Source organism: Salmo salar, chromosome 03, assembly GCF_965601325.2.
Source record: "Salmo salar chromosome 03, fSalSal1, whole genome shotgun sequence".
Taxonomy (NCBI): Eukaryota; Metazoa; Chordata; class Actinopteri; order Salmoniformes; family Salmonidae; genus Salmo; species Salmo salar.
Window position 1 is genome coordinate 39,444,197 of NC_138293.1, and position 17,107 is coordinate 39,461,303.

Genomic DNA, 17,107 nt, shown 5'->3' on the forward strand with positions numbered 1-17,107 from the left:
GTTTCTTCCCGGCGATGGTTATAATGGTAATAACGGGAATAACGGTCACTACAGTCCAGAGATTTATGAGTTTGGGTTCCCAAACTCTGGGTTCCCAAACTCTGGGTTCCCAAACTCTTACGATTGTTATGGATCGTCATCTCTCACCACGGACACAGGTGCGTAGCGTGATTTATTTCTATTGTATAATCGAACCTGTTTATTCCAGTGTGGCTGTGCCCATGATCACTGAATGTCGCCGTTTTCTGCTCCCAAGTTTGTATACATCAATTACGCACAGGCACATCCAAACCTGACAGCTAATGGGCAATACACTCCTTTTTAGAAGATGAACATAAAGCTATTTGTTCTTTCTCGCAGAAAGATGAGAAGGATCCAGATGTCAGAATGGTACATATTGATCATTAAATTACACTGTCTGCTCCAAAATGTGGATATATCAATAACAGGCAATTAAGCGCAATTATGCACATCCACACGTGAGAGCAAGGCAGCAGTAAATGAAGTTGAGAGGGCAGAACAGTCAGAAGTGTCAAAGCCAAAACTGTCCTTTTATGACTAGCCTATACTTTCCATTTTAGTAGCCTATGATGTGGCAATTTCTGTACTTTTCAGAAACATTGTGTTGGTTCTTTATGCCAGGTTTTATTTTAAACCTAGTGCACAGGCTACATTGTGTAAATCAATGATAGGCTTATCTCTCGTGAACAGACCAAATAACACAATATTTTAGTTCTGGGTTAACCAAGATTAATGACAGGCCTGCTAATGATCATACACATTTTCTCAGAGAAAGAGGAGAAGGAAGTCAGAATGGTAAAGGAAAATCCAAAGAAAGTCCGGAAGCCTAGAACGATCTACTCCAGCCTGCAGCTGTGTGTGCTCCAGAGCAGATTCCGAATGAGGCAGTATCTGGCGCTACCTGAACGCGCGGAGATCGCTGCGTCACTGGGACTCACACAAACACAGGTGCGCTATGTTCATTTTCTGACCATGATGGAGGATATTAAATAGTATTCTTTTCATTATGCTAAATGTATTTCATTCAGTCGGAAGTTTACATACATTTTTTCACAATTCCTGACATTTAGTCCTTTTAAAACGTCCCTGTCTTAGGTCAGTTAGGATCACCCCTTTATTGTAAGAATGTGAAATGTCAGAATAATAGTAGAGAAAATGATTTTTCAGTTTTCATTTCTTTCATCACATTCCCAGTGGGTCAGAAGTTACCATACACTCAATAAGTCTTTGGTAGCATTGCCTTTAAATTGTTTAACTTCGTTCAAACGTTTCAGGTAGCCTTCCACAAGCTTCCCACAATAAGTTGGGTGAATTTTGGCCCATTCCTCCTGACAGAGCTGGTGTAACTGAGTCAGGTTTGTTGGCCTCCTTGCTCACACATGCTTTTTCAGTCCTGCCCACACATTTTCTATGGGATTGAGGTCAGGGCTTTGTGATGGCCACTCCAATACCTTGACTTTGTTGTCCTTAAACCATTTTGCCACAACTTTGGAAGTATGCGTGGGGTCATTGTCCACTTGGAAGACCCATTTGCGACCAAGCTTTAGCTTCCTGACTGATGTCTTGAGATGTTGCTTCAATATATCCACATAATTTTGCTTTCTCATGATGCCATCTATTTTGTGAAGTGCACCAGTCCCTCCTGCAGTAAAACACCCCCACAACATGATGCCGCCAACCCCGTGCTTCACGGTTGGGATGGTGTTCTTCGCCTTGCAAGCCTCCCCCTTTTTCCTCCAAACATAACGATGTCATTATGGCCAAACAGTTCTATTTTTGTTTCATCAGACCAAAGGACATTTACCCAAAAAGTATGATCTTTGTCCCCATGTGCAGTTGCAAACCGTAGTCTGGCTTTTTTTTTGTTGAGCGGCCTTTCAGGTTATGTCGATATAGGACTCGTTTTACTGTGGATATAGATACTTTTGTTCCTGTTTCCTCCAGCATCTTCACAAGGTCCTTTGCTGTTGTTCTGGGATTGATTTGCACTTTCTGCACCAAAGTACATTAATCTCCAGGAGACAGAACACATCTCCTTCCTGAGCGGTATGACTGCTGCGTGGTCCCATGGTGTTTATACTTGCGTACTATTGTTTGTACAGATGAACGTGGTACTTTCAGGCGTTTGGAAATTTCTCCCAAGGATGAACCAGACTTGTGGAGGTCTCCAATTGTTTTTCTGAGGTCTTGGCTGATTTCTTTTGATTTTCCCATGATGTCATGCAAAGAGGCACTAAGTTTGAAGGTAGGCCTTGAAATACATCCACAGGTACACCTCCAATTGACTCAAATGATGTCAATTAGCCTATCAGAAGCTTCTAAAGCTATGACATTTTCTGGAATTTTCCAAGCTATTTAAAGGCACAGTCAACTTAGTGTATGTAAACTTCTGACCCACTGGAATTGTGATACAGTGAATTAATCTGTCTGTAAACAATTGTTGGAAAAATTACTTGTGTCATGCACAAAGTCGATGTCCTAACCGACTTGCAAAAACTAGTTTGTTAACAAGAAATTTGTGGAGGGGTTGAAAAATGAGTTTTAATGACTCCAACCTAAGTGTATGTAAATTTCCGACCTCAACTGTAAGTGCACTGTATATAAGTGTAATATCCTTGCTGGAGATGTAAGGTACTTGACTGGAGGTAGCAGTGCACTTGTATATATGATGGGAATTTCAAACATTACCTATACTTCTGCATGTCTACTCCTCTCCCAGGTGAAGATCTGGTTCCAGAACCGCCGCGCTAAGTTGAAGAAGCTGTGGAGAAACGGGCAGATGCCACCAGGACAGCAGGAGACCCCCTGTGACTCCCCTCGGTCCAGCAGCTCTCCTCGACCAACAGCGGTGCACTGGGGCCCCCAGAATCACAGGATTACAGAGATAAGCAAAGAGCGGGACTTTATGCCTCCGAACACAAGCGCCCTATCATTTTACAGTAACTACTCTTGGTACTCATTTGACTGTGGCACTCTCCCAGCTGAACCCAGTACTACATCAGCAATCTAATCCTACAGATGATGTGGGGTAAATTTACTGATATATACAGGACCAAAGATACTGAAAACGTGCAAAAGGGAAAAGCTGTATGTGGACTCTGCTTTCACCTGGCAAAAATATGACTGATTTGGGCTTTTAATGTAGCAGATGAAGTTTGACTAGTTTATTTCAATGAATTCCTACACGTTTGAGATTAACGTTGTTGAGATTCAATATTGTCTAACAAATGTGCCATATGGTACAGAAAGGAAGAACGTAGCCTATGGAATTTATCCTCTACGGGATTGGTGTCCCTAAACCGGGACAGTTGTTGTTAATGTGCGCTAATGTGACTAGAATGACGTAAGTAACAGCCAACTGTCCGGGGACATAGACATGTCTTATATGGGCAGAAAGCTTAAAATGATTGTTAATCTAACTGCACTGTCCAATTTACAGTTGCTATTACAGTGAAAATATACCATGCTATAGTTTGAGGAGAGTGCGCAACAACAAAATGCTTTTACCATGGCAATTGGTTTGATACATTCACCTCTGAAGGTAAATAATGTACTTCCATTGAGTAATCTTGCTCTGATTTGTCATCCTGAGGGTCCCAGAGATAAAAAGTAGCATAGTTTTGTTTGATAAATCCATTTTTATATTCAAATGTAGGAACTACAGTTTGAACCCCTGTTGTCTCTGGCCACACACCCACTCATCTAGATGTGTGAAGGTTAGTGTCTTTTCTGTAGGGAAGCTAATTATCCATCATGTATGACATTCCTGGGAGGGTTTAAACTGTAATTTCTTATTACCATAGCATGTTATATGTTCCCTATAGTTATGTACTTGAAGATGTATCAATTGATGAATTCAGCTCATTTGGAGAAACTCCCAGCAGACTGAAACTTTGCACACACACAGCTGCCATCTGGTGGCCAAAATCTAAATTGTGCCTAAACTCCTCTCTGATTATATGGCCTTTCTCTTGCATTTCAAAGATGATGGAACAGATCTAATGTGTTATATTCTCCTATATTAATTTCACATGTCCACAAACTTCAAAGTGTTTCCTTTCAAATGGTATCAAGAATATGCATATCCTTGCTTCAGGTCCTGAGCTACAGGCAGTTAGATTTGGGTATGTCATTTTAGTTTTTTTTTTTTTTTTAAGGGTAAGATCCTGAAGAGGTTTTTAAAGGGATAGTGCGAGATTTTGGAAATCAAGCCCTTTCTCTACTTACCCAGAGTCAGATGAACTCATGGATACCATTTTGATGTCTCTGCGTGCAGTTTGAAGGAAGTTACTAACTAGCGTCTGCGCAATGACTGGCAGTCTATGGGAACAGCTAGACTTTCAGTCATTGCGCTAATGCTAGTTAGCATTTCCGCTAACGCTACTGTAGTACCTATGACTTCATCGGACTCTGGGTAAGTAGAAAAAGGCCTTGATTGACAAAATCCTACCCGATCCCATTAAAATACATCGCTTCAGTAGAATCAGTCTCCTCAGTGATATAAATAGAACGCGGTTTCTAATTGGACAAGAGCGAGTACAAAATAAGTCGCTAACAATGTAGAGCTGGAGGTTGATGTCATTAGAGATTATTAATAGGATCAGAATGAATTATGAAGCCAAACACAGCTTCAATAACATCACGTCATGACATAATCAGCCCAGTAGACGTACAATACTCCGCAAACCTTGCAGTCCTAACAACGTTAACACAAGATACTCTTGTGATGACGTCAGTCATAGAAAATAATGAGCTCCTCTGATTGTAATCAATTGGATTTTATGAATCTAAAAGTCCCTAGTCCAAATAAATTATAGCAACATTGACCACATATTGTTTCCAAATATTTCGTCAGACAAAAAAGTGAAATGTCAATTAGGATATTTTGTAGAATTGGAATTAATGAAATAATTTATTCAGACAGATCTGGTTTTCTAATTGAAAGTGAACAAACATTTTATTTAAATAATATAACTTATTTTTCTACACAGCAGACATACAAAATAATGCACTAGTGCAGTCTCATTTGAGTCATATCTATGCCCAGTTTCCTATCCTCTCTGTGGTGCTAAGTCCTGGTCCTGGGTCAGTTTGGTGCTTTACCTCTTCATAGATGTGGATGTGACAGGGTTGTTGAGCAGAGAACAGTGATTAAACTTCAATTGGCATCGGCTCGTCCTCCTCAGGTAGTTTGGTGAGAATATCCACTCCACCAGAGGTGATGACTACCGTGTGTTCAAACTGGGACAACCTAAAGACACGCGCACACAGGTTACAAGGATATCAGTGGCACTTTGTAGGCTGTAACTCTCCAGCCTTTTAGGGCGTAACTCTCAGCCCTATGTGGGCTGTAAGTGGCCTACCTCTTGTCGTCACTAGACACCGCTGTCCACTTGTCCTTCAGGATTCTCAACTCTAACGATCCCTCCATCAATATAGGCTCTGCATACACAGATGCAACATTAACACACACTTAAGTTGACATCAATACACACTGATATACATAGGAAATGTGACTGACCCATAGTGAAAGACATCCCTTCACCCATGGTCATATCATTGTCATTAGCTGTCAAATGAAAAAGATATTTAGGATTTGTCCAACATACAGTAGGTGAACCACAGAAAACTGTTGCTGTGTTGTAGTTACCGTGGTGCAAGATGTCTGGGTGGCCATGGAAGTAGGAGCCTATGCCATGTCCAATAAAGTAGGGACATGGCATGGAAACCATTGGAGTGGGTTATACCACTGTAGAAGAGAGGGACAGTAGATTACACAAAACAACAGAGGTATCCTGTGTGTGTGTGTGTGTGTGTGTGTATCTGATAGTGTTTCCTATAACACACAGTGGAGCCCCAGGTTTACTGGCAGTGATAGCCTCATCTCTACACTTCCTGGCTGTCTCTGCTAGCTTTTGCCCAACCTCATCCACACAGCCTATCAGGAACCATGGTAACCCTCCAGATAGACCTGATGAATGGGGGAGGGGGATCAGGAATGTGGATTGTGCATGCGTGTGTGCATGAAGGGGGATAAAACTCACGGTCACGTCAACGTTGATAATGTCTCCATCTTGTAGTTGCCGGGTGTCAGGTATGCCATGGCAGACCACGTTATTGACCGAGGTGCAGACTGATTTGGGGGAACCCCTATATCTCAGGAGGGGAAGGGTATGCGTTGTGACGAATCGTCTCCTGGTGGACGATGAAATCTCTCATCTGTCGTCATGCCAACCTGGGGTCAGAGGTGAAAACAATGATGTTATTAACTTGGAATGTCAGAAAACAAAATGGCACACTCTCTTACTCTATCTCACTATAACACAGGCACACCTTAAGACTGCGTCCGGCCAGCAACAGTATTTGTCTTGCTAGCTGGCAGGCTCTCGTCAGGCCCTGGATCTACTCCTGGTCTTTGATCTCTATGTACTCTGGCCAGTCAGGAAGGCATGTCTATCTGTCGCTCCCACCTCCCGCTAGCACAGCAGGCGGGAACATGGGGCGACTAATGTTAGTTTGCCGTGTGTTAGCTTGCTAGTTAGCACAGTGTCGCTTCCGCCTGCTATGCACCAGAGAAAACCCGTGCCCGAAAGGCGGGGGCGAAGGACAAGGTCTACGGGTCGCCCCCCACTAGCACAGTAGGTGGGAGGCTGGGGCGGCACAGTAGCTGTGTTCGAATACCCATACTACATATTTAATGAGTATAAACTACATACTATTAGTTCATTTTAGTACACTGTAAACGTACGGTATCCTTTCAGTTGAGCGTCCTAGCGCTTCGTCGGAAGTTGATGTTGTTGCTATGCAACCTCTTGCTAGCTTGTTAGCGTAACAAATTACTAGGTAACGTTAGACATTTTACGACTTCGCGTGTGTTCTTAAAATGACTCTGGCTATCTACTCCAATTTTAGACCATTCTCATCTGAGTGTGCCGAAACGCAGAATAACGGATGAATTTACCAACGCACAACACCATTTGAATATGGCCGGTGTCGGTAAACTTCGGCAAAAATGCTTAATTAAAATGTTGCCAGTAGCAGTCACCAACGCTCTGATAAACCAGCTCTGCTAGGGCGAGTAAAATGGTCAGAGTGGGGTGTTCTCTCATTTGTGTCTGGAAGTAGCTCGCATAATTGCACTATGCGCCGTAAAAGCACGAAAATAGTGTCCACTGTTTGTATTTTAGTGCGACATACTAACTAGTATATCCATACTATGACCAAAAAGCATACTAACGTTAAATCTCATCAAACGGACACCGGGGATCTTCCATTTCAACTGCTACTACTCAACACTTAATGACAACGACATTTTACGACGTCGGTGTGTTCTTAAATTCAATCTGGAGTGCCAGTGTGCTCGTAAATGCAGAGCGTTGCCAGATTGTCCTTTTGTAAAGGAGCACTCACTGGACGCTTGGGCCGAAGAGTAGGGTTGATTTGAGCGATGACCATACAAAGGCAATGAAGCACCCAAGCTAACGTTGGCTAGCTACTTCCAGACACAAATGAGACCACTCTGACCATTTTACTTGCCCCAGAAGAGCTGGATACCAGTGGTTAGGAAGTTTTCATGTTGTTCAGAGCGTTGGTGACTAATGGTGCTGCTGGCAACAATTTAATTACGCTTTTTTTTGCCGACGTTCACTGACACCGGACATATTCAACAGGTGTTGAGCGCTCATATATTCATTATTCTGCGCTCTGGTACTCCGACGAGAGTGCTCTGAAATCGGAGTAGATAGCCAGAGCGAATTTAGGAAAGCACCCGAATGTCCAGCTAAGCTAACAATGGCGGGAATAATCAAGTCAATAAACGTTGGGTAGTTAGTTAGCATGTAGTTAATATACTGGCAAATGTAATGTATAAGTAGTCAACTAACGTTAGGTAGGTAGCTAACAACATACTGCTGTAATGATACGCTATGTGGTTCGTAAGGACAGGGTAGCTAACAAATTGTCAGCCAACATAACTGTATAAAGTAACTTATTTGAAAAGTCATTACTTTATTACATTTGTTAACATTTGTCATAATTAGTTGATAAAGCAATGAATTTGTATCCGCTCTCGTACTTCGACTGCATATTTCCGCCATTTCATTCAAATCTGGAAACGATGTGAAGCCAGCCCCGCCCATTTCCTGAAGAATTGCATTATGGGCCCTAAAGTACGGAAATATTGTCCTCTGCGTGTATACATCATATTTTGGAGAATTTAGTGCGACATCCGGGAACTTTTGGCATACTAACTATATCTGTACTATGACCAATAAGCATACTATATATTCAATTCACGTCACAAATAGTAAGGTTAGTATGAGTATTCGAACACAGCTAAAATGTATTGGTGCATGTCGCCACCTTCTGTATCAGCCTACTGTTCCGTAGTTTGAATTCATTACAAAAAAATTGCCCTGCCAACCATACTTGCACCCATTAAAACCTCAACATCATTCCACTACTTTGGCCTCATTTGATACTTCTCCACGCCAGGAAGTGCTAGGATGATTTAAGATACTTCTGCAGGGGCCACCTGAGTGGCGCAGCAGTCTAAGACTGCATCGCAGTGTTGCGGTGTCACTACAGCCTGGGGTTCGATACCAGGCTATGCCAATACCGGCTGTGACTGGGAGTCCCATCGGACGGTGCACAATTGGCCCAGTGTCGTCCGGGTGCTTTACTTTGCTCATCGTCCTCTAGGGACTCCTTGTGGTGGGTCGGGCACCTGCAGGCTGACCCGGGTCGTCAGTTGAAAGGGGCCTATTGGTTCAACTGGCTTCCGGATTAAGTGAGCGGGTGTTAAAAAGCGCGGTTTGGCGGATCATGTTTCGGAGGATGCATGACTTGACCTTTGCCCCCGAGCTTGAGGATGTAAATTAAATAAAAACAAAACAAAAAAGGTACTTCTGCAGTAAAGTCTTGTCCACCCAAGTACAACTTTTTCCACCGAAACTACACATTCCTTTGTCACGTCTGCACACTTCTCACATCTAGGAATCTCCCTCATACACACTGCTGCCACATGACCATACGCTTGACACCTTAAACATTGTAATGTATTTGGGACAAAAAGTATCACGGGATAACTGACAAATCCTGACTTCATCAAAACTCAGTATGTATTCTCTGTTTCACCACGCTCTCTACTGGGTGTGCGTCGCACCAAATGACGAGCGTCACAGACAATCGTCACAGGGAATCTTCAACTTCAGTTGATCCTCAACCCAACGCCATTCCAGTTATCACTCCTTCCAATGGCGCCCTGCTCCCACTTCCTCTGGATGACAAAAACGCAAAAAATCTACACGATTCCACTTCGAGTCACTTTCACGGACCCAACATTCCCCAATCTCTTCTTTACCCAATCTGACACCACATATGGATCAGCCAGAAGGCAAGGATCCATTCTTTCCAAAAAACTGCACCTGCCACCGCAGTTAATTCATCCTCACTCTTGTCATGTTCAATTTCCTTCGGTAGCTCTTCCAAAAGTTCTGTGTGATCCACCATTCTTTATTTACTTATATGTTCCACTTTTATCCTTTTTTTCCTTACCCCCACCTCATCCATGGGCCTCGTCTCTTTCTCAAAATCCATTGGATGAGAAAGCCAGAGGCCCCTCATGGATTGGATTTGCATAGATTCAATCAACATAAAACTCTGTACAAGACAAGCAAGCACACATATTTTCTTTAGGAAATGTCCCATTTCTCAGTCCATGTCCCAGTCGAAGTGAATTTATTAAACAATCAAATGTTAAATGTCATAAGAAGAAAATACAATATTTTCCGAGCTTCATCATCACCTTTTTATAGTGTACCAAAGCATACTTCTTGGTTTACGGCCAGGGCCGGATTAAGAAATCATAGGCCCCTCGTATTGGCAATAGCCAATCTCAACATGAGCTACTTTGACCTACAAATTGGGAGATAGAGAAAAAATAGTTTTTATTGGTTTTACAGACAGATTAGGCTTCTCTTTTCAGCAGTAGGCATTTGCTTTGCAAAATGTACTGGGTTTTTTTTTCTGCAAAAGCCAAACAGACATCTGCAACCAACCATAGAAATATAATTCATAGATGGCAGTTCCCATTGAAGTCAGGACGGGCATACTGTCACGGTTGTCGTAAGGAGAGGACCAAAACGCAGCAGGGACATGTATACGCATCTTCTTTATTGGGGGGTAAAGAAGGAAAAAACCAAACAAACACATACAAAAATAACAAACCGATGAACGCCAAAATAACAGTCTTGAAGGCACCACAGCAATCCAAGAACAATCTCCCACAAACACTAAACCAAACACATACCCATATATAGGACTCTCAATCAGAGGCAACTAGAAAACACCTGCCTCCAATTGAGAGTCTAACCCCAATAAACTAGACATAGAAATACAAACATAGAACATAACCCCAAAAACCCGGAACTAACTAAACCAACACCCTACTAAATAAATCACCACCCCGAACCACATAAACAAAATACCCTCTGCCACGTCCTGACCAAACTACAATAACAAGTAAACCTTATACTGGTCAGGACGTGACACATACTTTGCTAGTGTACCCACGAGTTTAACAGTGAAATTGCCAGGGTAAGAGGTTACAAAACCTTACAATGGATTATATGTCTATGGCCAGAAGCAACAAGCTGTACCCTATATTTGGCATGCATACTGCCCAAACTGTGGCCTTCCTGACTCTAGGCATACATGTAACTGCCAAAATAAAGGAAACACTTGAGTAAACAAGGGATAAAAAGTATATGTTATGGTGTGGGGTGCATTCTCCTGGCATGGTTTAGGTCCACTTGTAGAATCTATGCCAAGGAGCATTAAAGCTGTTCTAGCAGCTTGTGTCGGCGCAACACCGTTTTAAAATTCTTTATGTTGGTGTTTCCTTAATTTTGGCAGATACCTGTATATACTTGGGATAAATCCTAATCCATTGTTATGTTTTATAAACCTTTGATCATCTGTGGCTAAATTATCCTCTCTGGTATATTTATAAAATTGAGAGCGGGATCCTGTTGTTGGATTTAAAAAAAATAGCGTTTATTTTTTTACTCTTGGGCCCAGCCCCTGAGTCACACAATTGACGAGTCACATTTAATTATTATGCAGTTAAAAAAAAAATCTGTTACCCAATCAAGGCAGCGCCCCCCAGTTACCCATGTGGACCGCCTAACTAATCTCCTCCCCTCATCTGATGATTAGCAGAGCAGCAGCAGCAGGCTGTCTACACTCATTGTGAGTGAGTCTTCCTGTGGTTGGCGGTTGCAGTAAAAAAAAATATATACATGTATACTGTATATACACTGCTCAAAAAAATAAAGGGAACACTTAAACAACACAATGTAACTCCAAGTCAATCACACTTCTGTGAAATCAAACTGTCCACTTAGGAAGCAACACTGATTGACAATAAATTTCACATGCTGTTGTGCAAATGGAATAAACAACAGGTGGAAATTATAGGCAATTAGCAAGACACCCCCAATAAAGGAATGGTTCTGCAGGTGGTGACCACAGACCACTTCTCAGTTCCTATGCTTCCTGGCTGATGTTTTGGTCACTTTTGAATGCTGGCGGTGCTTTCACTCTAGTGGTAGCATGAGACGGTGTCTACAATCCACACAAGTGGCTCAGGTAGTGCAGCTCATCCAGGATGGCACATCAATGCGAGCTGTGGCAAGAAGGTTTGCTGTGTCTGTCAGCGTAGTGTCCAGAGCATGGAGGCGCTACCAGGAGACAGGCCAGTATATCAGGAGACGTGGAGGAGGCCGTAGGAGGGCAACAACCCAGCAGCAGGACCGCTACCTCCGCCTTTGTGCAAGGAGGAGCAGGAGGAGCACTGCCAGAGCCCTGCAAAATGACCTCCAGCAGGCCACAAATGTGCATGTGTCTGCTCAAACGGTCAGAAACAGACTCCATGAGGGTGGTATGAGGGCCCGACGTCCACAGGTGGGGGTTGTGCTTACAGCCCAACACCGTGCAGGACATTTGGCATTTGCCAGAGAACATCAAGATTGGCAAATTCGCCACTGGCACCCTGTGCTCTTCACAGATGAAAGCAGGTTCACACTGAGCACATGTGACAGACATGACAGAGTCTGGAGACGCCGTGGAGAACGTTCTGCTGCCTGCAACATCCTCCAGCATGACCGGTTTGGCGGTGGGTCAGTCATGGTTTGGGGTGGCATTTCTTTGGGGGGCCGCACAGCCCTCCATGTGCTCGCCAGAGGTAGCCTGACTGCCATTAGGTACCGAGATGAGATCCTCAGACCCCTTGTGAGACCATATGCTGGTGCGGTTGGCCCTGGGTTCCTCCTAATGCAAGACAATGCTAGACCTCATGTGGCTGGAGTGTGTCAGCAGTTCCTGCAAGAGGAAGGCATTGATGCTATGGACTGGCCCGCCCGTTCCCCAGACCTGAATCCAATTGGGCACATCTGGGACATCATGTCTCGTTCCATCCACCAACGCCACGTTGCACCACAGACTGTCCAGGAGTTGGCGGATGCTTTAGTCCAGGTCTGGGAGGAGGTCCCTTAGGAGACCATCCGCCACCTCATCAGGAGCATGCCCAGGCGTTGTAGGGAGGTCATACAGGCACGTGGAGGCCACACACACTACTGAGCCTCATTTTGACTTGTTTTAAGGACATTATATCAAAGTTGGATCAGCCTGTAGTGTGGTTTTCCACTTTCATTTTGAGTGTGACTCCAAATCCAGACCTCCATGGGTTGATAAATTGGATTTCCATTGATTCTTTTTGTGTGATTTTGTTGTCAGCACATTCAACTATGTAAAGAAAAAAGTATTTAATAAGATTATTTCATTCATTCAGATCTAGGATGTGTTATTTTAGTGTTCCCTTTATTTTTTTGAGCAGTGTATAATATATACAGTATATATTTCCTTAATTAAAAAACAAAATGTTTTGCTGCCTCTTGGGCCACACATGAGCCTGTGCCCAGGGTCTTCAGCCCCGGTAAGCCCTTGCATTAATCCGTCCCATCGACCCTGTTTACGACCACACCAGCCTGAATATGTCTGATCTCAGCTAAGCAGGCCTGGTTAGTACTTGGAGACCACCTGTAAATGCCAGCAGTTGTAAGCTTTTTGTCCAGTAGGGTGTACTCATCTGTTGTATTATCAAGGAGCAACCAATTAATCTTTTATTCATCAAATCAAATTTGATTTATCACATGCTCCGAATACAACCGGTGTTGACCTTACAGTGAAATGTTTACTTACAAGCTCTTTCCCAATGATGCAGCGTTAGAAGAAGAAAAAAAAACGACAAAAACATGAGAAATAAAACACAAGAATGACGCAATACCGAACATTAGGAACACCTTCCTCATATTGAGTTGGACCTCTCCATTTTGCCCTCAGAACAGCCTTAATTTGTCGGGGCAGGGACTCTATAAGATGTCGAAAGTGTTCCACAGGAATGCTGGCCCATGTTGACTCCAATGAATAGCCGGATGTTCTTTGGGTGGTTGACCATTCTTGATACACACTGGAAACTGTTGAGCGTGAAAAACCCAGCAGCGTTGCAGTTCTTCACACAAACCGGTGCGCCTGGCACCTACTATCATACCCTGTTCAAAGGCACTTAAATCTTTTGTCTTTCCAATTCACATTCTGAATGGTATAAGCCGTGTCTCAATTGTCTCAAGGCTTAAAAATCCTTCTTTAACTTGTCTCCCCTTCACCTACACTGATCTAAGTGGATTTACAAGTGACATCAATAAGGGATCATAGCTTTCACCTGGATTCACCTAGTTAGTCTAAGTGATGGAAAGAGCAGGTGTTCTTAATGTTTTGTATACTCAGTGTACAAGGTGTACCAATACCATAACAATATGCAGGGATAGGTGGTAATTGATGTAGATATTCACATGTACGCAGGGTTAAAGGATAGTAGCAGCAGTGTATATGGTGGGATATAGTCTACAGATATACAGATAATCCAGGACTCCGGGTGGCCATTGATTAGCAATTCGACAGTCTAATTGCCTGTTGGTCTGAGACTTGATGCTCTAATACTGCTTGCCTGACGGTAGCACAGAGAACAAGCCATGGCTTGGGTGGCTGAACTCGGTACTGGTACTTCTTGGATATAGCCAAGTTTTCGTTACTCATTGTGTATTTGTAATAAGGGTCGTCTGAAAGAGACCAAAATGGGGCGTGTGAAGTGCTCATATTACTTTTTAATGAAAACACTTAGCAAAACGACCAACAACAGTCCCGTCAGGTACAAACAACGAAATGGAAAACAACCATCCACAAAACCCCATGAAAAATAGGCTGCCGAAGTATGGCTTCCAATCAGAGACAACGAAAAAACACCTGCCTCTGATTGGAAACCATACCTGGCCACAACATAGAAAATACAACATAGAATGACAATCTAGACAACCCACATAGAAAACAGAAAACCCAAAAGACAAAAACACCCCCCTGTCACGCCCTGACCAATCTACTATGGAAAAATGACCTCATACTAAGGTCAGAATGTGACAGTACCCCCCCCCCCAAAGGTGCAGACTCCGACTGCACCTAAAAAAAAAAACAAAAAAAAACAACCCCAAACACAAAGGGAGGGAAGGGAGGGTGACAACAGTCTATGGCGGCTCATATGCAACACCCAGAACCTTCCTCTTCTCCCGATCCTCCAGCAACGGAGGTGGCTCTGGCTCAGGGCGAAACCTCCATTCCGCCCATAGATTCCTCTGCTTCTGTAACACAAGCCTGTAGATCATTATTGGCGAAATCGGATTGTAGATCCTTACCGGAATCACTGTGCTGTAGACCACTACTGGAGGTTCAGACCTCCAAGCCGCCGCTGGAGGATCTGGGCTGCAGACCGCCGCTGAAGGCTCTGGGCTGCAGACCGCTGCTGCAGACCGCCGCTGAAGGCTCTGGGCTGCAGACCGCCGCTGAAGGCTCTGGGCTGCAGACCGCCGCTGAAGGCTCTGGGCTGCAGACCGCCGCTGAAGGCTCTTGGCTGCAGACCGCCGCTGAAGGCTCTTGGCTGCAGACCGCCGCTGAAGGCTCTGGGCTGCAGACCGCCGCTGAAGGCTCTGGGCTGCAGACCGCCGCTGAAGGCTCTGGGCTGCAGACCGCCGCTGAAGGCTCTGGGCTGCAGACCGCCGCTGAAGGCTCTGGGTTGCAGACTGCCGCTGAAGGCTCTGGGCTGCGAGGCGTCGCTGGAGGCCCCGGACTGGGAAGCGTCGCTGGAGGCTCCGGGTTGAGGAGCGTCGCCGGAGGCTCCGGGCTGAGAAGCGTCGCCGGAGGCTCCGGACGGAACAGCGTCGCCGGAGGCTCTGGACTAGGAGGCGTCATCATCGGTTCCGGAGTTATGATCGTTGCTACTGGCTCCATGTCATGGATCATTTCAATAGGTTCCTCGCCAATGATCATCCTTACGGGCGTCGGACCCTCGACTATCACTGGAGGCTTTTTACAAGGAGCAGGAATCGGTCTCACTGGACTGGGGAGACGCACTAAGGGCCGAGTGCTCACAGCAGGCACTGGCCGTACCGGGTTATGGATGCATACTGGAGGCTTTTTACGAGGAGCAGGAATCGGTCTCACCGGACTGGGGAGACGCACTAAGGGCCGAGTGCTCACAGCAGGCACTGGCTGTACCGGGTTATGAATGCGCACTGGAGGGAGAGTGCGAGGAGCAGGAATCGGTCTCACCAGACTGGGGAGACACATTAAGGGCCGAGTGCTCACAGCAGGCACTGGCCGTACCGGGTTATGGACGCGCACTAGAGGAAGAGTGCGAGGAACAGGCACAGGACATACTGTGCTACGGAGGCGCACTAGAGAGAGAGTGCGAGAGGCAGGCACATGCTCGCTACAAAAAGCACGAGTAGTTGACTCAGGCCTCAACCCTTGCCCAGACAAACTACTCGTGTGCCCCCCCCCCGAACGTTTCTTCCAGGTAAGTTCCGAAATCTCTCGATTACCTGGCCCCAAGTCCAGTTTCTCCTTTCCCACCATTCTTCCACTGACCAGGTATCCATATCAACCCGGGCACGCCGCTTGATCCAATCATGGTGGGTGGTTCTGTAATAAGGAGACCAAAATGCGGCGTGTGAAGTGCTCATATTACTTTTTAATGAAAACACTTAGCAAAATAACAAAACGACCAACAACAGTCCCGTCAGGTACAAACAACGAAAAGGAAAACAACCATCCACAAAACCCCATGAAAAACAGGCTGCCTAAGTATGGCTTCCAATCAGAGACAACGAAAAAACACCTGCCTCTGATTGGAAACCATACCCGGCCACAACATAGAAAATACAACAGAACGACAATCTAGACAACCCACATAGAAAACAGAAAACCCAAAATACATAGACAAAAATACCCCCGTCACGCCCTGACCAATCGACTATGAAAAAATGACCTCATACTAAGGTCAGAACGTGACAGTATTATAACCTTTATTATGCGTTTTAATTTTATACTATTTCTCTATTTTCTTTCTCTCTGCATTGTTGAGAAGGGCCCATAAGTAAGTCCTCATCTGTTATCTGGGCTAGGGAGCAGTATTTTCACGGCCAGATGAAAAACATACCCAATTTAAACATGCATATTATTAGTATATATGCATATTGTTAGTATATTTGGACAGAAAACACTTTGAAGTTTCTAAAACTGTTTGAATGGTGTCTGTGAGTATAACAGAACTCATATGGCAGGCAAAAACCTGAGAAAAAGTTAACCAGGAAGTGGAGGATCTGAGAATTGTAGTTCTTCTTTCTAATTCCCTTTCGAAACTACAGTATCTGTGGGGTTACGTTGCACTTCCTAAGGCTTCCATTGGCTGTCAAAAGCCTTCAGAAAGTTGTTTCAGCCTTCTCCTGTTAATGGGCAGATAATAGGAGCTCAGTTACTGAGTGGACTGCCTGGCAACAAAGGGATTGGATATGCTCGGTCCCGCGAGCACACCGTTCCTTCTTTTTCTCCTTGAATGAATACGCTATCGTCCGGTTGGAATATTATCGCAATTTTATGTTAAAAATACCATAAAGATTGATTTTAAACAGCGTTTGAC

The 17,107-nt window shown here is 44.4% G+C and overlaps 1 protein-coding gene across 1 annotated transcript; it reads right to left on the bottom strand.

Moving 5' to 3' along the window:
- Positions 1-2,402: 2,402 nt before the first annotated feature.
- LOC106600074 (methionine aminopeptidase 1D, mitochondrial) lies at positions 2,403-6,870 on the bottom strand. The gene is made up of 6 exons (XM_082973497.1): positions 6,355-6,870; positions 6,066-6,256; positions 5,672-5,770; positions 5,385-5,463; positions 5,125-5,272; positions 2,403-2,874 (listed from the first exon to the last, which is right to left on the bottom strand). Exons 3-5 carry the CDS (start codon positions 5,751-5,753, stop codon positions 5,173-5,175), a joined length of 261 nt encoding a protein of 86 aa, XP_082829623.1. The 5' UTR covers positions 5,754-5,770; positions 6,066-6,256; positions 6,355-6,870; the 3' UTR covers positions 2,403-2,874; positions 5,125-5,172.
- Positions 6,871-17,107: the final 10,237 nt, after the last annotated feature.

Coding starts and splice junctions, on each gene's coding strand:
- LOC106600074 (XM_082973497.1), bottom strand. CDS start 5,753: ATGGTTTCCATGCCATGTCCCTACTTTATTGGACATGGCATAGGCTCC. Junction 5,464..5,671: donor CCCAGACATCTTGCACCACG/GTAACTACAACA, acceptor CTGTGTATGCAG/AGCCTATATTGATGGAGGGA. Junction 5,273..5,384: donor GTGTCTAGTGACGACAAGAG/GTAGGCCACTTA, acceptor GCGTGTCTTTAG/GTTGTCCCAGTTTGAACACA.